The sequence below is a fragment of the Protopterus annectens genome, chromosome 5.part1 (genome assembly GCF_019279795.1).
Source record: "Protopterus annectens isolate FY-2018-M chromosome 5.part1, PAN1.0, whole genome shotgun sequence".
Classification (NCBI taxonomy): Eukaryota; Metazoa; Chordata; order Ceratodontiformes; family Protopteridae; genus Protopterus; species Protopterus annectens.
This window is the reverse complement of record NC_056736.1, coordinates 306,166,986-306,191,555: the sequence shown is the minus strand read 5'-3', so window position 1 is coordinate 306,191,555 and position 24,570 is coordinate 306,166,986. Positions and strand designations below refer to the sequence as shown.

The 24,570-nt window shown below is 36.2% G+C and overlaps 1 protein-coding gene across 2 annotated transcripts in view; it reads right to left on the bottom strand.

The window, feature by feature from the left end:
- Window positions 1–24,570, bottom strand: part of UGGT2 (UDP-glucose glycoprotein glucosyltransferase 2) — a 4,352,373-nt gene that overhangs the window by 3,584,206 nt on the left and 743,597 nt on the right. For both annotated transcript variants that reach the window (XM_044072987.1, XM_044072988.1), the window contains exon 8: window positions 21,194–21,263. In XM_044072987.1, the coding sequence (XP_043928922.1) occupies window positions 21,194–21,263 (70 nt within the window). The remainder of the gene's footprint in view (window positions 1–21,193; window positions 21,264–24,570) is intronic.

The window sequence follows — 24,570 nt, the reverse complement described above, 5'->3', positions numbered from 1 at the left end:
ACATGGATCCAATAACTATTTCAAATCATGCTCCAATAAAAACGAAGATAAAAATGCACAGTAATGAAGTAAAATTAGATAGTGGCGCTTTCCTACCTACCTATTAAAAAGAGAAGAATTTAACAAATGGATAGAGGAAATTACTCAAGAGTTATGAGGTAAGATAGAAATTTCTTTAGACGTTATATCTAGTAAGCAGGATAAAATGAAAATAGAGTTTAAAATAGGGTAGAAATAAAAGAAAAAAAGAGATATGGCTGAGAAGTTAAAGGAATTACTCAGAGGGGCTGACAAAAGTTAAAAGTACTGCAGACTAAGGGGAATATCACTGAACAAGAAGAGGCACACCTGCACAGTAGTAATGAGAAAATGAAATATGCATGAGTTTAGAAAGATTGCTGTTAAGCAACTATTTTTCAATAACTTTTAGCACAATGATTTGGGCAAGAGAAAGTAAAAAGGGTTGTTGCCAAACTTAGGGATTCTATAACAAGAAAAATAACCAGAGTTCCTGTACAGGTATTAGAGACATTTCAGAAATTTTGTAAGAAAATGCACAAAGCAGTGAAAGGCAGAAATCAAGAAAGAGCAAAAATGGAAATATTTAAGGAAAATTTAAGTAAGCCATGGTCAGTGGTAGATCAGGCAAAACAATTAACACTTGAGATAGGAGGAGATGAGATAAAATGCTGATATATAATCAATCTGCAGGAAAGTCTCCAGGAACAGATGGTATTCCTGTGGATGTTTGGAAGTTAGGAGGGAAGAAAGTGACAACGATCAGGAAGGTTTTGTTTAACAGTATCTTGAAAGGAGGGAAATCGCTAACATCTTGGAAGAAAGCCATGGTGACTGTAATACATAAAGACAGTAAAGACCTACCAGACCCAGTTTTATATAGACACATTTCAATTTAAAGTATGCTTATAAAGTGTTTATTTCTATATTAGCTAAAAGAATGGGAAAGGTATTGCAAAAAGTGATAGATATGTAACAATGTGGTTTTGTGGCAGGAAGGCAAACATTTGACATTACTAGAAAAATGATGATCCAGAGGGAAGCAGAATGTAAGAAAATACTTATGTTGTTACTGTGTTGTGATGCAGAGAAAGCATTCCACAGAGTAAGCTGGGATTGTTTGAGTAGGGCAATGGAAGGATTTGCATTCCCTGATACAATAATAAGGTGAATTAGGAAGATACACCAGGGATCAAAGGCAAGAATTAAAGTGGAAGGGTTCCTCTCTGATAAATTGTCTGAACAGTGGAATCAGGCAGTGAAGACCTCTTTCCCCTTTGTTATTTGTTTTACATTTACATCCATTGGCAAAGAAAATACGGACTCACAAATTTAAGAATATAGCTGGTATGGTAATCAAGAAAAGTTAGCTTTATTTGCAGATGATGTTATTTTGTTCCTGACAAATCCAGAAAAGGACATCTCAGTGTTGTGCAACATTTTGAGACAGTTTCAAGTCTTTTTAGGGTATAACATTAATGAAGATAAAACAAAGACTATAATCACAACTTATGTACCAATACATTAATTAATTCAGCAATACCACTATTTATGGGGACATGATTAAATGAAGTACTTAGGAGTATGGGTTAAAAGGATTCTACTATGGCAGCTAATAATATGCGAGAAGAAACTAAACAAAAGACAATACAAAAACTGAGAAAATGGAAGCTCTGTTATATAGATATGGATAACCAGATACAAGCAGTGAAAATGTTTTTAGTTCCTTTAGTTTTATAAACAAGTCAGGCATTTTTATCAACCAGAAGAGAAGTTGTGGATAGCCATTAAAAAAAGAGTTGAAGAATTTTATCTGGGAGGAGAACAGGGCAAGAATCAAGCAGGATAACTTGATCTTTTCAACAGAACAAAGGTGGTTTGGGATTACCTAATTTGAAGGGGTACTTCAGAGTTAGACAGTTACGGCTCCTATGCCTAGCACAAACAGAAAGCCATACTTCAAGTGGAATGTATTATTCTCTGCTGAAAGCTGATTGTTTCTCTAATAATTTTCTTACGCTCCATTAAGGTAGTTTTAGGTGGAATATAAATAGGCCAGTGTAGTGTAAAAATCAGAAAAAGGCCAGCACCAAGGAAGGTTCAAAAGTAGTTTAATAAAACTGAAACTAGACCGGTTTCAGCAGCAAGGCTTTCATCAGTAGTATAGTCAGCAAAAAGCACTTAGTCATCATCTTATATAATGTTCTCTAAGGCATCTATATGACATCACTTCCTGATAAGTCAAAAATGCAAACAAGGCAAAAGTAATTGAAAAATACAATCAAGGCAAAAGTAATTGAAAAATACATAGTTCAGTAAACAAAAAAGTTTGCCTAAGTTGCATGCATATCTCCAGATTATAATGAAAAGAGACACAGTATACTGGTATATCAATGATAATAAACAAACTTAATAAAAAACATACAATAAAGGGTAAATGCCCAAAAATAAACCCGAAACAAAAGTCAGGTTATAAGAATTTTGGTGTTGAATACCAACAGTATCCTAAAATGAGCTGAAATGCAAAAACCTAAGTAATGCAACCTGATAAGAAATAAGTACATATCGTAATGCAAGTGATGGTTAATTACAAATTATAATTTATCATTTAATCCAGGAGGAAAAGCCCCAAGTTTAATGATCCACCTTTTTCTTTGGTATTTAGGATATCATGCCAACCTGTTTTTCCTATGATATGATCAATGATGGTGAATGTAAATTTGGCAGTGGGATGTTTGATAACATGTCTATATAGTGCATTAGTTAATCTTCTGTTTCTAAAATATAAAATGCATGACATGTACATGTGGCAAGATAAATAATCCAGTCTGAGAAAATATAGTTACAAAACTGCAATGTCCACATGGATAAATGCCTGAAAGTTTATCTCCAGTAAGTGTTCTTTGAGTTGGAGTGTGATCCATGACCCTGTTTTTATAGGGTGAAAATAGATTCCCTAAAGTTTTGCCTTTCCTATAGGAAAAATAACATCGTTCTCCCAGATAATCTTCCAACAATGGATGAGAATTCAATATATTCCACTGAGTATTAATAATATTTACTAAATTGGCACTATTCCTGCCATAAGTGGTGACAAATCTACATACATCTGATTCCTCATTATGAGTTTTAGTATTGTATTGGAGAAGTGGATTTAGCATTACTAAATTGGACTGCTGACTCAATAGTGCGAGTGGAATAACCTCTGGACAAAAATCTCTTGGTTAGATCCATTTGATGACTCTGAAGATCATCCACTGAGGAACAAATCCTTTTCATCACAAACTGTGATTTCGGTATGTTCGAATAATATGTTTCGGATGAAAACTATCAGCATGTAGAAGGGTATTATATTGTGAGAATTTTCAATATGCAGACGTTCTAAGAGTGTTATCCTCCTGTCGAATTAAATTGACATCCAAATAACTGATTGCACTCATATTATATTCCACAGTGAATTCGATACCCCAGATGTTCCCATTCAAATGTTGAATAAATTCCTGGAGGTATTCCTCACCTCCTTTCCATATAAGCCAACAGTCGTCCAGGTATCTTCTCCATATATCAATCTCAGGTAGATATATGTTGTGCAAAGGGTCATATAAAATCATATCTTCCATGTAGCCCATAAAAGATCAGCATAGATGGGTGCAAAGGATGCACCCATAGCGTTTTGTTGGAAATAAAAACATTTTTAGTTAGAATGTGTTCAGCCATACACAACAATAAGGTGTTCATCCTATAAATTGGTTTTATTTAGCCAGTATTCCAAGGCATTAATACCAGCAATGAGGGATGCTGGTATAAAGCGAGGATACATCAGCCATTCAGGGTCCAATTGAGACTCGGAGACTATCTGCAAAAATTCAGTCGTGTCCTTGATTCTTGCTCTAACACATGTTAACAGTGGTTTCAATTTTTCAGTTAGAAAAACAGACAAGGGTTCAGTGAGTGACCCAATGCCAGATACAATCGGTCTGCCTGGTGGCTGATCAATGGACTTATGAATCTTAGGAAGTAGATAGAGTTGTTGTTTATTAGGATCGTCAAATGAGTTTTGGTTTTATCAGAGATAATTCCAGATTCTACAGCCTTTTCCAAAATTCATTAATTTCCAAGGCAAAACCTGGAGTCGGATCAATCTCCATCTTCATGTAATGATGATGGTTGGAACTAAGACCTTCATTCACATAATACTCAGTATCCATCACCACCACCGCACACCCTTTGTCGGCAGAAATAATAGCAATATCCGTATTGTTTCTGAGTTGTGTGAGTGCTATTTGTTCCTTCCTAGACATGTTATGCTTTATAGTGTCAACAGAACCCAAATTGAAGTGTATATCCTTTATAACTGCTGGAAAACAGCAACATGTTTATCCATGGGAGGGTTAAATGTAGATTTGTGAAATCTAAAATCAGATGATCTTTGAGCATTGTCAGTTTGATCTTGTTGTTGAAAAAATAATTTCAAGTTAATTTTCCTACAAAAATCCATTGTATCAGAAACCAAAATGCTTTCATCAGTGAAAAAACAGGTATGAAACCAAGGCCTTTATTAAGAAGGAATATTGATCATCAGTCAAAATATGACTTGAAATATTTAAAACATTAGTACATGAATGATTTACTTCACTATCGACATGAAGAGCTCTTCTAAGTTTTGACCTCTGTGTTTCCTTCCTGCCCTGTGTTTTTCCCCTAAAGGGACCTCAGTCCAGCATTTGGAGAATCACCAATATTAGGTGTCTCAGTATCAGAAGAATCCTCACCAGAGGTAATAAAGCTAGGCCCAGTTGTTTTTAAAATAGACCTTGGTCTTTTATAAATGAAGCATTCTTGGTACCATGAGCAAACCTCACACCCCTTTGTGAATCAAATTGTTTGCCCCTATCATAATCTTCCTTATCCAAATTTGTGCAATTTCTTTTCTTAAGGTTATTTTCCAAAATAGAGATTTCTTTAGATAATTTGCCAAGACAACCCTGAAAACTAGCCTCATGTTCAAACCGTTTCAGGTTGTTACATGTTTTCTACTTCAATAATATTACTCTGTATTGTTCTCTCATAGAAAGAGGCCAAAATGTTAACTATAATCATGGCAGCCTCCTGTTGGTAGTGGTTGGATTTTACATCTCAATCCTCTAGGGATATATTCTGTATTTGGTAAGCTTTAAACAATTTACTGTGCCAAATGTTTGTTCTAAGCATCTTAATTTGTTTACCTAATTGAAAGAATAAGTTTTCGTAACCGTCAACTGGATCCATGATTACCAAATCCACCTTTTCTGTATGTTCAGTTCCTATGCCAAAATTTTTAAGTCATCCTTGTCGGAGCATAAACCAGATAACAATTTACTGAGATCCATGACAATAAGTTGCAATGAACCGGAGGAAGAAGATATAAAAATAAAAATAAAATGAACCCTGAAAAGATTCTTTTATTCTTAAGGGTTGAATTGGCAAATCACGAATAAGTCCAAAACAGAAAATCACAATCAGAGTCACAAAGAAGTTGAAGCCAGAATAAATGGCAAATGTAACCCTATATAATAATTAACCCTAGCACCAAGGCAAAATGCTATACAGACCAAAAGTCAAAGGCCTGTAATGTCTAAAATGCAATGTTCTGAGTAATGCACAACCTACAGTTGTTCAGAGGTGGCTAAATCCATATGGAGTATACCAATATGTAATGAATTTAAGCCAGACACACTTATGCACCTTATTTAAATCAGATAACAATATTAAAAAATCAATAATTGTTCAATACAGTCCTCAGATGAAATTGTTATCAAAGGTATAAATGTACAGATGATTATTGTCAGCACTGTATACCCAGCAATTATTCTAAAAGAAGACCTGAGTGCAACACTGGGCAAACAAAACAAAGGCCTCAAGATATGTGACCAATATTGACTCAAATGTAAAACAAAACATGAATCAGTAGGAACATAGGAATGAACAGATATAAGCAATAATACTGTATCAACCTAGTGTATATAACAATGGCTAGTTCATCATAATCAAATGAAATAAAATAAAATTATGCACATATTACAAAATGAGCACCCATACATGAAATGTCCTTGAAAAATAGCAATGTTGTATTGTGCTACAACAGTACTCAGAAATCCAGTATAAAACGACTAGGCAAAATAATATGAAATATACACGTGTTATAAACTAAGAACACATATATGAAAAGTCCTGAAAAAATGGCACTGTTATATTGTGCTACAACAGTTCTCTAAAGTCCAGTGTTCAAGAAAAACGACTTAACAACACCATCCAGACAGTTAAATGATTGTCACAGAAAATTTCTTCATTATGGTAAAACAATTACCAATGAAAATTAATCCAAAAATAGATGTCAAGAACAGTACCTGGAAAGATGAAGTTTGAAATGTATTAGGACCCTTAAAAAGTTGTTCCAAACAATGTCCAAAAGGCCAAATCGATCCTCGAAGTCCTGATATGTCCAAAAACAGTATGGAAACCACAACGATCTTGAAAAACAAATCCCAATCCGAAGATGGTGGAAAAACACTTGCAACCAAAGCGATAAACTCAACAGCGTTAATGCATCCAATATACTCACTTGTTAACTTAGATAAACATGATAATCCAACAAAACCAAAAAAGGATGACCAAAAGTCAATCCTTTAAAAAGAAAGCGATGTAGATACCATGCATCCTAAAATAACGATGTCCAGGATGAAAAATCCTAAGCAATCCACAAAAAACTTTTTTGTTTACTGAACTATGTATTTTTCAATTACTTTTGCCTTGATTGTATTTTTCAATTACTTTTGCCTTGTTTGCATTTTTGACTTATCAGGAAGTGATGTCATATAGATGCCTTAGAGAACATTATATAAGATGATGACTAAGTGCTTTTTGCTGACTATACTACTGATGAAAGCCTTGCTGCTGAAACCGGTCTAGTTTCAGTTTTATTAAACTACTTTTGAACCTTCCTTGGTGCTGGCCTTTTTTCTGATTTTGGGTTTATAAATAGGCCAGTGTAATCTTCCCACCCTGCCAGCTTTACTACTACACATCTACCATTATCTTTTTTCCCTCTTCTATCACTATTGGAGGTCCTCTAGCAATTAATATAGGTACTCCCCTTTTCACTGGTCCCAGATATTCTGCTGAGTAACCACACTGAAATCCTTTATCAAATTCACATGCTCAGTCCTTTCTAAGTAAGTCTCTTGTAGCATGGCTATTTGCACTCTGCATTTCTTAATATAGTTCAATATTCCTTTTTTATACATCTGTGAGACCATTCACAGTCAAAGATAATATAGAAAGTGTTGCCACTATAATAAGAAGTTATTATTTCTACCTGTTACATATAACAGTTTTTTAAAATGTCTAGTTTCAGCTTTTGTGTTACATGCATACACTAAAGTTTGACATGTTGAATTTTTATGCATTTGTTTCTTGTCATATCCATTTGAACCCATGTCACATCTTACAAGACTTTCTTTTTTTCTAATAAAAACCCTGAAAAATAAATAAATAAATAAATAAAAACGCCCCAGAATACCCCATAACCTAATAACATAATACACACCTTCAAGTAATGAAATTAACCCAACTAATAGGAACAATTGCCCAAGACTGACAGCTAAACTCACTGGCTTTAATTAACCTATAATGAAGGTTATCCATGCAAAGACACATGGTACAGCCTGTGTTTCTACTTGCACCAAGTGCTGTTTTTGTCTTATCTTTATTCCTGTCCAAGATGCAAAGCAACCCCAGCTTGAATGTTTTCAGAACACACTATCTTTTAGCTGTTGAAAGAAAAAAAGTAATCTGTTTTTATTGTCCTTAGCTTGCTTCCTTAGAAACATGAGAACAAGATACATAGTTGCCTTCAGCTATAAGCTTCTCATGTTGCACTTTGAACAATTATTTGATAATGGAAAACATTTCATTACATTCAATGTCCTTTTATTTACTTGCCTCCACTCAAAACTTGTTAGATCAAGACAAGGGCCTTAATCCAGTCATTCCCATATGGAAAAGTATGAAAATGCATATCAGTTTTACTTATATCGTGCTCTTTCGCTCGAGCTTTCTTCTCTTTTTACATTGCGTGGCTACATTTCTTAAAACCAAAGAAGAAAAAACGTAGGAAAAAAGGATACCTGTTTAATTTAGTACATCTAGTTCCTCAAGGCTCCATACTAGGCTCTCTCCTGTTTTCTATATTCATCAATGACCTTCACCAAGTAGCTCCCCAAGCTACATGTATACAATACGCGGATGACTCCACACACATATGCTCAGCCACATCTGTATCAGAACTTCACTCCCTTTCTCAAGACATACTTAACTCTGTAGAAATATGGTTTACAAAACTCTGTAGAAATATGGTTTACAAAATGCTGTCTCCTATTAAACCCTAAAAATAACTAAACTCCTTTTTACACCTACCAGTAAATCTCCCCCAATAGACTTCACTGTATCATCCAGTGATGGTACACTCATATCCCAAGATCTAACTACCAAACTACTAGGTATCACTATAGACAATAACCTAAACTTTGATGCCCATATCAACAACATTCTGAAAACTACTAATAAAACATAGGCTCTCTTTATAGGATCAAATCCTTCCTCACTCCTGCAACTAGAATAACTATTGCCCACACCCATCTAATCTCCACCCTTCTTTATGCCTCACCCATATTTACCAATCTGTCAAAAAATAACCTTAAGAAACTAGAAAACTCCTATAATAGCATAACCAGATTTGCCACAGGTAACCCATACAGAACACACCACTGTATTAATCTAAAGCATCTAGGGTGGCTTGAACTACAGCAGAAGCTGAAATTTAATCAACTGGCCATTGTCCACAAAATACTTTATCAACCTGCCAAAACACCCATCCTGTCTAACCTTATTCACCCCTATGATAACCTGAAATCCCTAAGATCTTCACAAAAATTTCTTGTATATGTCAATAAATCAAACAATAGAGCAGGAGACTCTCTTTTTTCTAATTCTATTGGAAAAACCTAGAACCTACTTCCCTCTGAACTTACCACAGTTCCCTCTATTACTCTGTTTAAAAATAAACTTAAACTCCTCCTGAAAACACATTGGATGTGCCCCTGTTCTAAACCTGACTGACCAATGTATCCCTTATTACTTGAATCAACCTACCTTCTCATCTCTGAAACTATTTCATCTTAACAACTACTATGATTCTCATCTCTGAAACTATTTCATCTTAACTAATACTATGCTTCCTCTCTATCATAGTCTTACTTATTACTTGATTCTCTAAAACATGTCACATATTACTTCTAGATGTATTACTTAACTGCTTCTCCATTTCACTTTCCTTTATCTTCCCTTCTTATCTACATCTATACTAATTTTCTTTTCTTTTCTTAGCTATCATTCTTTATCAACAATTAAATGTAACTTCATTTAATTATACTAAGTCTAGTCAAATATGTGTAGCCTTCTTTATATGTACTTTATAAATTTGCAACCTCATATTATTTCTCTTTTCTTTACAGAAAATGTATTAGCATTCTAAATATGTATTTCTGCAGATGTGAACTTTATTTGAAATGTGTGGAGCTTTTCTCCCTGGGCATCTACTGAAAATGGACATATATCCAGCTAGACTAGCCCGGTCAACAAATGTAAAATAAATAAAATATAAATAAATCTATTGCACACAAGTAACTGAAAAAGCTTTACTTTATAACATGTAGTGTATGTCATGATTTGTAAAAATACTGTTAAGAGCAAAAAATGATTTACTTACAGTTACCTCCTTAATGTTCTTACAAACATTAATGACATATAAATAGGGTATATGCTTTGCAGTAAATGTTAAATAAGTCCAATATTTCCAGGTTTTCCTGTTCTGCCAAGTTTCACAAATGTGACTAATGCTTTGCAATCACACATTTGTTCATTCATTTCAAAGCTGCTGTTTTTCTTCCTTCTAATCTCCCTCTCCCAACTCCAGTCTCTGGTTCATTTCCAATGTACTTGTGGTTCTTTTAGTCAACTCCTGTACTTTTTTCTGTCTCTCAAGCATTCTCCATTGGAACACTGGAAAAGGCTTCACATTTTTTTAAATTTTATTTTAGTTTACATTTGTTAACCGGGAAAGTCCGACTGGACACAGGTCCTTTTTCAGTGGAGGCCTGGGGAGAAAAGCTCCACAAGTTACATTACATAAGTAAAATTAAACACATAATAAAAATTACACACACAATAAAGTACACAATTTCAAACAATAATGAAGGTAACAATAAAAAGTTCAGTGCAGTAGAGGCAAAACATCAAACATTATAATTTTAGGATGAAAACATGCATTGGTAATTGCTACTGACCACAGATAGTGTTTGTTGACTATCTGTTAAATAAGTCCTTGGCCTATACTATAAATTTCTAGAGTGGTGACATATTTTAAGGTATGATCTAAATAGCAGTTTTACCAGACAGCTGGAATAACTTATCAGTACTCTCATGTTTATCCTTTTATACATTGTTTATGTCCTACTCTGGGAAGTAACAGGACCATAGCCAGTTGTTAGAATAGTGGGTTTTCATGAGCTTTTTAAACTGTATAGTAGAGTTATTAGAAGTTATCTGGCTAGGTAGTGTATTCCAGGCTCTTGCAATAGTGCAACCAAAGAGAGACTTACCAGCATCATTCTTATATTTGCTGACTTTTATGAGGTTCTGGTTAATAGATCTTAAGGGTCTAGCAGTAGTATAGGGTTGAATTAGATCCTAGAGTGCAGGGGTTTTGTCAGGAAGATAGTATAACTTGTGTGCTACTGACAATTGACTGAGTAGCAGAAGTTGAGGGAGCTCAAGCCAGTTAAGCTGCTTTAAAGATAGACAGTGATGTGATCTGTATGAGGCTTCAGTAGCAAACTTGGCAATCTTGTTATAGCAAAATTCCACTTTAATTAAATCAGCCTTGCGGAGGTTAGCCAGACTGGGGAGGCATAGAGGAGGATGGACAACAGATGAGTCCTTGCTCTTGTGGCCTTGGTATGTCTAGTGATAAAATGTTTGTTCCTGTAGAGGAGGCCAAGCTTTTTGTTTACTTTCTTGATGGTTTGAGCTATGTGGATGTCAAATCTCAGGTTGTTGTCAATCTCTACACCTAACAGTTTAGTGTGTGAGGTTGGACTGATCTGGATATTATCTTTGGAAGTTATGCAAAAGTTGTTGTCTGGACCTACCTGGTCTGAACAGAATAAGTTTTGTTTTTTTTGGGGATTAAGAATGAGTTTGGTGTTAGTATACCATGTTTCAGCTAAGGTAAAGTTATTCTGGGTTAGGGTATGCAGTTCCTTTATTGTTGGAGCAGCACATAAGAGTGGTGTCATCAGCATATTGTAATACTGAGGCAGAGTGCGTGGAGGAAGAGAACTGGTTGGTAAAAAGAGAGAAAACCAATGGGCTAAGGATGGGAGCTTGAGGGACACCTAAGGATGCTGGTAACATAGGGGACAATTAGTTTTGCCATAGGACAGCCTGCTGTCGGTCTGATAAGTAGATGCTGAACCATGAGATAGAGGAGGGGCTGATGTTTAGGGTTGATATAGTTTTGAGAGGCATATCGTGGTTAACCATGTCAAAAGCTTTTGATAGGTCTAAGAATATGGAAGATACGAAAAGACCCTTGTTTCTGTAGTGGTTCACTGTATTAGTGAAAGACAGTAGTGCAGTGGTGGTGCTATGGGAGGGTCTAAAGCCATGCTGTGCCTTAGACAGCAGGTTATTTTGAAGGTACTGCATTAATTGGGAATGAACAACTATTTCTAGTACTTTGGATAGGGGTGATAGAATAGCTACTGGTCAGTAATTGGTAAGTTCTTTCCATAAGGTCGGTACCATTCATTCAGATAGAGACTTGTTGATGAGAATAGCAACAGGATAGGCTATGGCTTCAGCTGTTACCTGAAGGAAATCTGCTGCTAGGTTATCAGCAGCTAGTGTGTTTGGCTTGAGTTTGTGAAGGAGTTTAGAAATAACCTTGGTGGATACGGCATGCAGGGAGAAGTTGGATGAATTGTCTTGTATGTTGGGGTGGGTTTTGTTAGATGATGTTGTGGGGCAGCTAGCATTATTTTGGGCATCGGCTAGGGTTTGGACAGTTTCAGTAAAGTACTTACTGAATTATGTGGGAATGTTGTCATGGCTGTTTACTGTCACATGGGTCGAGGTTGTGGATTTACCTAGCTGTAGTATAGTATTTATTGTGGCCCAGAATCTTTGAGGATTGTTAGCATATTTTTCTTGCATGCTTTTATAGCAGTTGGTTTTGTCACGTTTAATTAGCTTTTTGTTTTATTACGGAGTTCTAAGTAATTTTGTCTCATAGCAATGGTTTTGTTTTAATGGCACTGCATCCAAGCATTGTCTCTTTCTTTCACTGTAGTTTTGGTTTCTTTAGTTAGCCATTATGCATATTTTGCTTTTATTCTAATGGTTATGCAGGGTGCATGATAGTTTAAGATTTGTAAGAAGGTTGAGTTAAAGTACTGCACAGCTTCATCAAGAGACGGTTCCTTTAGGGGAGCCCAATTACAAGATTTTAGTGCAGTGATGACTGTATTAGGCATAAAGGTCTTTTTATTTCTTACTACTCGGAAGATAGTCTGACTGATGTGTTGGGATCTATTTCTAATTAGATAGGTTGGTTGATAGTCACTTAAACTATCAGGTAGACAACCAGATTTGTATGCAAGAGAGAGGTTAGATATAATAATCCAATCAAGAATGGACTTGCAGTGGGATGATTTGTCGATTCTGGTGGGGGATGAGATTAGTTGGGTAAACCCATGTAAGTTAATATAGTTAGCGGGATTGTGACTGGAGCAGCTAAACCAGTCAATATTAAAGTATCCTAATAGTATAGTTTCTTGTGGGAGAGAGTTTGAAATCCAGTCTAGTAGGTTTTCCATTCTAGTAGTGTTACTGCCTGGTGGGATGTAACCACCTACAATATTAATATATGTTTGTTGGGGTTTAGTTTTAATTTAGCAAGGGTTAGTTCTACATTGTTGTCTACAGGGGGATTACCATAGTGTAATTCAATGTTGAGATGGTTTTGGAATAATATTGCCACCCCTCCCCCCTTTTCCCTACTCTATCTCTACGTATAATATTGTAACCAGGAGCTGTGAGCTCATTATTGTGGTGTTCTGGCTTTAGCCATGTTTCAGTTAGTGACATGATCTCTGGTTTATATAGGGCTAATAGGGCATGAAGTTCATAATCTCTCTATAAGCTTTATTATCAGAAGAGTAAGAAGCATAATGTTCTTCTGTTTGATAGCTCACTTTGTGTTGGACAAACTTTTGTATTTCCTCCACAGCATGTTCTGCATCAAAAAAATGACTTTGTCCCTCCAGGAAAAAAAAAATCTGAAAATAGCTGGACACAGCAGCTTGAATCTCACACCTACTTCTTGACATTCCGTCACAGCTGGAATAAATGTACCCCTCTTCTGCCTGGTGTACAGTGAGTAATTATTTTTCACAACCACTTTACTGTCTCCAGCTTTTAGTACTTTGTCTTTCCTCCACATTTTTGTCAGAATCATCTCCTTCTGTTAGGACTGCATCTTTACCATTACAAGTTTTTACTGCTTTCTTGTGGCCAGGCTTAGAGTAAAAACACAATGTGCCTTTCAATTAACAACTACTGTGGAATACTAGTCCAGTTGATTACTTGTGTTTTAATAAAATGTATACACAGTCTGTTCAGAAGCAAGCAATCGTTGTCCCAATTCACAAGAGAGACTGTTCCACATTACCCTGTAATTATGGACCAATGAGTTTCACAAGTATATTGTGCAAAAAATCATGATGGAGCATATTCACCTAGACATGGGAAGCCTCCTTCTCCATGACCTAAGACACCAAGTTTTTGTTGAAGGTAGATCTTGTATGCTTAACCTAATACATTTCTTTAACAGTGTGACTGCAGCTTATTTCTATTTGGCTAAAGCATTTGATACTATACTTCATGAAAACCTCATATATAAACTCAAGGATCTAAAGGTAAATGAAACCATTATATCCTGAGTCCATGATTGGTTACATGATCCTACACAACAGTTTAAGAATAGGAGGACTCTTATTCTCACCATCCATCATCTCCAGTGGAGTCTATCAAGGCTCTTTTCTGAAGCCACTTCTTTTTGACATCTTTTTCACGGATGCCAAAACTAATTGTAGTGTCTGACTCACCAAATAGGTAGACGGCTGCAAAGCTGGCAGCATTACCCTTTACCCAGCTACCACCACTTCTCTTCAAACAGCACAGTAACATTATGCAGGCAAGGTGGAATAAAAATGGCCTTGCTTTCAGTGTTAAAAAAGCAACAATCAGGTGTTTGACAAATCCCCTCCTCACCAGTTTTATATACTACTTATGGACAACAACTAGAAATTACAGCAAAACAAACAACTGAATCCTTGCAGACTATGACCTTCCATTTAATACCAGTACAGCTGCTACAATCTGTGAAATAAATGGAACTGTCCAAACAATTTTTACAGAATCAAGATCTGTGCCAATGAGATATATGCCCCACTGTATACAATTCTTACCAGACAAATAATGGAATAATGAACCCTTTTCTGTATCATGCCCATATGCCATCTGGGACAGTTTGAAATGATACAAAGACTCTTCAGAGTGTGAACTGAAGGGCTTCTAGTCTTAATAGCTACTGACTACAGCAAGCTCTCTCATCTCATACTGCTCTGCTTCTCTGCTTAGCATACAAAGCATTAAACATACTCTCCTATTTGAAACTCTCAGTTAAAAATACTCCTTGGTGACCTTAACACAAGAGGATATTCTGCCTCAATTAAAAACTATTTTGATGTTAAGCATACAACTTCATATCACAAAATACTCCCACTCCTAGGGATAAACGTTGCCACTGAAGTGAAGAAGGCATTCAATCCATGCCTTCAGGAAAGAAATGGATGACTATCACTGCATCCTAAGTAGGATCCAGGGCCAATAGGGTTTCAGCTTGTTCATCAATCCTGTGAACCTATCATGTAAGCCAAACAATACACTACAAACAAAACCAATGACAGAAAACACTGTGAGTAACTGCAACAGCAAAAACAATAATAATATTACAATATGAACTAGAAGTAGCCAGAGAATAAAATTATTCTCTTTAGAAGCAGATTAATAAAACTTAGTGCGAGATGCATTTAAAATTAGCACATAACTTGTATAAACTGTTCAGAGAAATTTATAAATTATGTACGTGCCATAATTTGGCATCTGTGTTGTCCATTTTCATTCTTCCTCATTAATGGGTCACGGATCTGATCCATTTTCCAGACTGGGATCCTAGTCTCAAGCTCTTCCCTGTACCCATAATACTCGATACCATCCCTAGCTTCCTCTGATCAAGTTTGCTGCCTTACTACCTACAGGATATAGAGACAGTACTGACATAACAGAAACATAGTGGCTCAAACCAGGAATATAAAGGTTCCTAACAAGACCATAGATCCTCTAGGAGCAACTACATCAGGGGATGATTGGGAGGGAAGGTGAGGAAGAATGAAAATGGGCAACACAGATGACAAGTTATGGTAAGTACATAACTTCTAAATCTGATGTTTTCCTTTTAGTTTTTTATGCTGGAGCACTGCTCACCAAAATCAATTTTACTTCTGAAGACAATGTCAAATTTATAATGCATCACAAAAGTATGAGCCTTTGACCAAGTGGCTGCAGCACAAATATCATCACTAGAAACCCTTGAGGATAAGGTAGACGATGTGGCTTTAGGAGGACGGGGCAATTCCAGTCCACGTTTAGAGTACGACAGAGAAATGCAGTCAGTAATCCATTAGGCTAGGGTAACTTTGGAGACTGCTTGGCCTAAACGGTTAGGGGACAAAATAATGAACAGCTGATCAGACTTCCTGAAGTGTTTTGTTTTACAAAAGTAGAAAAATAGTTGTCTATGAACATTAAGAAGATGGCAATTGAATGGACTTAATGTAAGTTAATTTAAGTCTCAGTAGCTACTTTAGGCATAAAGGAGGAAACTGCATGGACAGAGTCTCTATCTTTATGAAAAAAACGGTTAGGTGTTTTGGATGACAAAGAGTGTAATACAGAAATTCTCTTTACTGATGTAATAGCTATCAATATAATAGTTTTCCAGGAGAAAAATTTCATATCACAATTATTAGCTGGTTCAAAAAATTCTGAATCAGGAAAAACACTTCTAGATCACAAGGTGTCCAAATCGAAGCTTCAACAAAAAACAGAAAAAAATGAAGCAGCCAAACTGGATTGAAATTTTCTTTACTACATTCTTCTGGTACCTCGGCCTTCGCCTTCACATGGAATAACAATGTTATGCATAAACCAGTATAAATACACACCTCACTTAATCAATCACATCAATTAAACAATTAATCAATTGTATATAAATATATTACATTTTAAAGAAATACATACAAAATACATATAATATATAATATTTCCTATTAATAGTTATACATCTAAATTCATACCATTGGGAAATAGAGTTCCATAATTAATAATAAATTTAGATTCCATATTCAATAATTTAGTTTGAAAATTTTTATTATTTTCCCCCATTCCCCACGGTCTTGCCAAAACACTAAACTCAAAACCAGTTTGATCTCCATTGTGAAATTGATGAAAATGACTTGCAATTGGACTGTCAAGTCTACTATTCCTAATGTCTCCCAAGTGTTCCAAAATTCTTAGCTTGACCCTACGTTTCGTTTGTCTTATATACCATTTTCGTTCTTTACAACTGCACCCAATAATGTATACCACCCCAGATGAATTACAATCAAAATGATCTAATGCATGATATGCAACCCCATTGATTTTATGGTCATCTAAATTAATAATTTTATCACAAACCTTACATTTATTGCAAGCAAAAGAACCTGCATCCATAGCTTTCTCCTTCTTGCCCTTAGTTCTAACTAGTTCCTTCAGATTTTTACATCTTGTATAAGAAAAAATAATATTTTTTGGAATTATGTTTCTCAAAAAATCATCACTAGTTATTACTGGCCACAAGTTTAACACAATTCTCTTCAAAATGGAAGAAAAAGGAGAGTATTTATCTACAAAAAATATTTTATCCATTTCCATTGGATCCTTTTTCTTGGAGTAAATGAATTTGTTCCCAATTCTCTTCCTATTCCTATTAGCAACCCCCTGCCTGTTCAAATTTAATATTCCTTCCACATTGGCCTTATGGGAATAAACATTATCCCTAGAATAACCTCTGTTCATTAATTTCTGACAAATGATGTCAAATTCCCTTTGAATATTAATATTCTCTGATGTATTCACAGCAATTCGTTTGAATTCACCTAAAGGCAAAGACTCGAGTAAATAATTGCTATGCATACTGGTAGCGTGTAACTTTGGAGACTGCTTGGCCTAAACGGTTAGGGGACAAAATTATGAACAGCTGATCAGACTTCCTGAAGTGTTTTGTTTTACAAAAGTAGAAAAATAGTTGTCTATGAACATTAAGAAGATGGCAATTGAATGGACTTAATGTAAGTTAATTTAAGTCTCAGTAGCTACTTTAGGCATAAAGGAGGAAAACTGCATGGACAGAGTCTCTATCTTTATGAAAAAAACGGTTAGGTGTTTTGGATGACAAAGAGTGTAATACAGAAATTCTCTTTACTGATGTAATAGCTATCAAAATAATAGTTTTCCAGGAGAAAAATTTCATATCACAATTATTAGCTGGTTCAAAAAATTCTGAGTCAGGCTTTGAAGAAGAACAGTGATACCCCAAGGAGGAAAAGTGTCCTTTATTGGGGGGGGGGGGGGGTTTAAAAAATTCCTTTTATGAATGCCTTGGACAATTTTGTAATAAGAGATCAGAATCACTTCCCGAATGATAGTCTCATACAACTATCAGATTATGTTTTATAGTAGAAAAAAATGGCTCCTTCTTTAAAAAAGAAGTAAGAAAAGGAAGGGTGGCTGAAACAATGCTGAGAAGGGATCAATATTTTCTTTGGAAACCCAAATAGAAAATCTTTTCCATTAGATTATGTAGATCTTCTTAGCAGAAGCTTTATGTTGTTGTTCTTCTTTCGGCTTTTCCTGGTTAGGGGTCACCACAGCGGAACACTGGTCCGCTAATGATTGGCAGTTGTTTTTTACGGTGCAGAGGTGCCAGCCAGATGGCCAACCTTCAATGAAGGCATGTAGCAGAAGCTTTATGAGAAGCCAAAAAAACTATATCTCAAACAGGCAAGGCAAGCCAGGACCTTTTTACAATTACTGGAATTAGAGACATCATATGGTTAGGTTGAGGGTGTGGAGATAAAGATGTTGAGTCTCTGAAGGAAGAAAAAGGAAGTCCTGGCTGGGCTCCAGTATTCATGTAGAGCATTTGAGATGAGACCAGAGAGAGAGGGATAGGAACCAGATCTGATGAGGCCAGTAGGGGACAATGAGGCTCACTGAACTCTTCAGCCTGCTGGCTTTCTGTGGAAAGCTCAGGATCAAAGGAAGAGAAGTGTAAGCATACAGGGGGATTGGGGGTCCGATCATGAACTAGAGCATCCCTCAGTAACTCTCCCAGAGGAGAGATCAGAGCAAAATACTTGTTGCACTTGTTTAGGGGAGAAGTAAAGAGATCGCCCCAATGGTTGAAAAACAGATTCACCACTGACTGAGGGACCACTACTGAAGGATCAGTATGGAATTACTGAGTTTGTCTGCGAGAAAAAGAAGTTATGTAGTCATCATAACATTCCATTGTCCATCTCGTCCTCATTCTGTACTTGTGGGTTCGGAACCGATCCTCTGTTCCGACTCGGCCGTTTACAAAAGCTCGAGGTCTCCAATGAAAAGGACATCATCAGATAAAATAGGCTTTCCTCTCCTTCAACACACAAAACAGAAAAAAGAATACTTCCAAACCGAATTCATTTTCCAGCAGCTTTGGGACTCTGTAGATGGTCATACTATAAGCTTTTGTGCAGAACATAAAGCACTGCATTATGGGAAGTGGAAAGGTTTAGCAGCCTTGAGAATTTTATGTGCCAAGTGGAACTAAAGCCTGCTGCCTAATTCACTCAGGTGAGCAAGTAATCTTATCACAACAGATGTTCTAATAGATCACTGTTGCTACCTACCTACCTCACTGTTACTGGCTAGCTTTTCAAAGCTCAAGGGTGTCCTCTAAGTGTTCTGTCAGGAGTTTGAGGGGAATTCCATATAAAGAAGAGTTAAACTGCAAAAAAACTCCTAGATTTCTAGCTGCTGATAAGCATTCCTTCTGCAATCTCCATGGAATTGTTGATAAGGTAGGTATCATCTTTCAAGGCTGGGCAGTTAAGTCCTTGTTAGGAAACTTTCCACTAAACCTTTTTTAAATGCCTTTTTTCCCCCAAAATGTAGTGTTCTGCTAGGTAACTGATTTGAAATTTCATTCTGCCACTTCTTGTCAGGGGAACATTCCAGATATCTGCTTGTGTGAATAACTCTGTAAAGTATTTTTTTTTTATTTCTCCTACAGGTCATGAAGCTTTTTGTACAGGAACAAGGCATTGCCCTTGTGCAGACTAGCAAGTGGTTTTTTTTTCTTACCTGAACCTGCTTTTGATGGTCTTAAAACTTTACCAACTCATTCAGATTCCACTTCCAGTCTTCAGTGTTTCATCTTCATATGAACCTGTGAAGCAGATACCGGTTCAGCTGCTTCTTCATTCCCCTGTCCGTAAGAGGTAAATGAAAGTCAGGGAGTCTTTGGGTTTCAAGATGGCTTCAGTTGTGCCTTACCCACTGATGGATGAAACAGCTAAGTCCTAGTTTTGGTTCTTCAGACCACTCCCCCCACCTTCTGGTGTAGCACCTACAGCCACTAAGAACGGGGGACAGACACATCCTCGGGCTGAAGGGATGCCCTCCATGGGCAAGGCATAATCACTTATTGGGTAGATTCCACCTTCACCTCTGTCAGTGACTGACCAACCAGTTTTGTTGTAGAGGAGACCCGAATTATTACACAGTGCTGTGTTATGGGTATTTAGAAAATCTCTCTTCATCCAAAGCTGGGAACTCAACAGGCCCAGTGAGCAAATGGAGGCAGTAGCTAACACTGGGCTCTCACCCCCAACAGCAGCTGCTGGGGAGAGTCTCTGTTTAGCATTATGCATGCCAGAGGATAAAGATCTGACAAGTAGTTTTTGCTAAAGCTAATAAACTAAGGATGGAAATACATAGTAAGGTCAGTGAAATCTGAGGTAGAGTACTATAGGCCTTTCAGATGGACTCTGGAACCCTTACATTTTGCCTGTACACTATAGCATCTCTTTCTTCAATTGCCATTCTGACAGGTGTGTTTGCGGAGCTGCTTCAACTACCATCATGCACTGGGCTAAGAGGGAGACCTCAGACATCCCTCACCAAAGTCAATGATTGGTGGGTTTGAAGCAATGGAAGTGGTGACAGCTGTCAATGACTGTGATTCAGTCAAAGGCAAAACAGTCACTGCCTGCATTACTCCTAATCTATTATCTGGTGATTTTAGAAGCAATGACAGACATTCCTTAGGCATAACACATGGAAATTTTCTAAAGGAAAAATATTAAAAGTAGATTCTAGCTGCACAAGCACTTGCAAAAAAAAAAATTGGGAAATTACTTGTTTATGCAAAGTCCTTTATTTGGCGCGTAAGTGATTTTTGCAAAATAAAGCAGACATTATCTTCAAAGAACAGGGATTCTGCATAATATACTACTGTGACCTATTTAACTGTGTTGTGTTGCCTGTTTACTTCATGTATATAAACTATCAAAGAATATTTATTATGCATCATTTATGTATGCCTTAAAGTTATGTGTGTTCTTTTTTCAAATGTACTTATTTTTCTCAGGACAAGGCCTGAAAATTGTCCATTACGATCAGCAGTCTACCCAGGTTAACAAATGGAAATAAAATAAATAAATCATAGCAACTATGCAAGAGGGCACAAGATGAATGTTCCCAAGTATTAAATCACTAGAGAGATGACTCTTCAAAGTAACGTTATATCGTTTCTTAAATCAGTTACTGTATGAGTTGTAAACACAAGAGTACTGTCATTTTAACTCACATTAATTTTTTGAAGAGAAATCCTTGGGTATCAGTCTCATCATCTGCTTCAAACTCAGTGTTATTTATACCTAGGTATGCAACAAAGAGATTAAATAAAGTCATAAAGCTTTACACATACAAAACAGTATTTGTAATAATAATGATAACAGACAAAAATGTTTGAAAACAAAGCATATTAGAAATTCAGGCTGTTATATAAACCCTGAAGTACAAGCTGCATTACATTTCCATTGACATACCTATTAGCATTGAGAAGCGCATTAAAACTGGGTTTTTATAAACATTGCTCAGTGTTCTACTTTTTAATGAATGGGATTCAGCTTCACTAATACAGCTATCTTTAGCTCACTTTTTATTTCAAATATAAATTCTGCAGCAATGCAACTAAGATGAACACAATGGTGTGGCAGTCAGTCTTGCTGCCTCACAGAGCTTAGTTCTCTGACTTGAGCCTAGACTAGGATGTCTTCTGGATGCAGACTGTTGTACTCCACCATTCTTATGGATTTTTCCAGGATCTCTGGTTGCTTCCCATATCTCAGTTGTCTAAGGATAGGGGTGTATGTCTGGGTATACTGTCACAAACTGACATTCTACCTATGTTTGGATCTATGCCTTTAACCCATTTTCTTGCCATTTGAAGCCACAGCTCTCTCATGACCAAGAACAGAGAAAACATGTTCTAAAATTAATGCATGAATGAATAAATGAAAATACTTCTTTTTTGACAGGTTTAAGTTTAGCAAGTCAGACATCAATTCAGAAAAAATCATTGCATTAATCAGTTTCCTTACAGGAAGGAAGGGAGACACCAAAACAAACAGAATGTCTTTTATTTTATTCTGAAGTTGGTATTCCATGGTAAATTTCTCTCTGAAAGATTTGTATTGTATTATTTTTCCATGTCTTCTGCATCTTTGTCATTACTATTACATAAAGGTCTTTGGGGTGTTTCTAATCCCCTCAAGAAGGACAAAAAAATTCTTACCAAATGTATGAGTGCTTGGCTTTTGTTTCTCAATATTCGGCCCACTAATGAACATATAACAAACCGACTTGCACACTGAATGGACTTCAGAGAGCACAGGGTTGGCCTGAGCAATATGGAAAAAGCACCTAAAAGCAGCCTTCATTGCTATAATAAATGTTTAGGGTTGTAGTAATGTAACATTTCCTAATCTGGCACAGAAATATTCTTTAGATACAGCTGGACAAAGCTGACTGCCTGAGCGTATGTGAATGTGACAGGCAGGCTTTTGCAGGCCTATATTTCACTCCTGTTTACCAAACAGAAAAAAACTTTCAGAGCCAGTGAAGATTGGGGGGGGGTCATAATGAGATGTCTCTGTCCTGTATACTGCCACCTATCTATAACAAACTTAACTGTCAGCTGGTGTATGTGGAATTGTCCACTAAATGATACAACATGCATTCCTTTTATATAAAATAAATATGAAGAAAGTCTACAATATTTACCATTGAGGACTTCTACGACATAACCTTGTTACTTTTCTTTCCAGGAGATGACAATGGGAGGAGGAGGATGGGTAACAGAAATGCAGATGTCACAATCCAGTGTTAAAATAATAAGACAATCAATACAGATGGTTTATCACCACACATATGGTCAATATTAGTTTTTTAGTATCAAAAGGTCTACATTTATTTTTTTATTTTTCATTTGACAACCAGATAAGGACTAGACAAGTTGACATTTTTACTTTGTCAGAGTATTTACATTAAAAAGCAGGGGTGGGTGGTTGGCATAATGGTTAAGTTGTTTACCTTACAGACACAAGGTGCAAGGTTTGATTCTCACATGGGGTAATTGGCTAGGCTTAAAATGGCCCACAAGAACAGTTAGCTTAGTAATGACCTATATAAACCTACAACAACCATACAAAGATGAAAAATAATTACAAAGTAGATAGTTAAAAACAAGAGTACAATGGTTAGAATTATAACATTAAGATTGCAAAGTTTGCCTAACTGTTATAAATTTGGGGCTGACTGCATTCAAGAATTTCTCCTAGAAGATATCTTCCTGGACAGAAGAGGGCAGAGGTGTTTAGGCAACAATATGAACTCTATGGAAGGCTGGAAGGTGAAGGACTAATAGTAGCCACCAGTAGTAAGACCGTCAACATGTGGCTGTTTTTATTTTGTTTTGTTTTTTTGTTTTTTTAAACAAGAGAGTTGTTTTGATATAGCATCACAGTACAATAACTTTGTAGTCTTCCTGCAGGGTTCACATCACTTGACTCAAAACAATGATTAATGTGTTCCAGCTTAGTTAGCAAATTATATTTTAACCACAGTTTTAATTAAAATACCTTACCTTATATATCACAATTACTAACTTATTTTATAGTTTATTCACATTTGGTTTCTATATTGGCATATAAAATTAACATTCTCAACTTTTGGGCCTTCAAATATTGTTTCCTGTCCATTGTTTATCAGCTGCACTACATATAAGCTCAATTATTTAAGTTGGCCTGTATCACTTGCTTCGAAAGATACTATTTATTACAATTATTTTTTTTATTGGTTTGTCCTTCACACTGTTTAGTTCAAGGTCTCTTAGACCCTTTATAATATCATATGCATCTTTAAGGTGCAGAATTTTATACTTTTTCCATTTCCCAGGGATTACTATCTTGGTTTTTAACAGTATTAAACTTAGCAAAGTCTAAGTATGTTTCTGGGCACGCTCATCCTTAAAGCCAACTTATATATACTCCCTATCTGCCAGTGCCTTTCTAAAACTACTGCTATTAGCAGTTGCAAGTCAGACAGAGTGATTCAGTTTTGTACAATCTCCAAAATATGATCCCAGTTCCCTACCTGGTCCTGAGAACATCAACAAGTTGTGCTTATCTCTATGAACATCTTTAATTTTCTGAGTTGTAAAAATACACTTCCATCCAAATATTCTAAATTTTACGGATTTGTCTGCCCTTGTAAGAGCAAGGCAGATTTCATGCCACTCATCCCTTGAAAAGAATGCTTCCACTTTAAAGTTCTGTCTTCTGTTATTTCTATTAGTCCTCTGTACAACCAAATTAACAAATTTCCAGTGGTTGCATGCTCCATCTGAGCCTCTACTAGTAATCTTACCACTTCTGGTGTTGTTTCCCTTTTGTTTTATTTCCTTGTCCTGTACAAACAGGACCAAAATCACAGAAATGTCATGTATTCATTTTCCCAAAAGTGAAAATGTAGCACCCGGTTCCAACTTAAAATCTTCTTTCTGCATTTCAGCTGTTCCCAATAAAGCAGACCCTGTCACCTTTTACTCCATTTTTTTTCAGAATAGGATTTATGTCCTCCTCTTGCAACCCCAGCTTTATGGGAAGTAGCTTTAACTTCCAT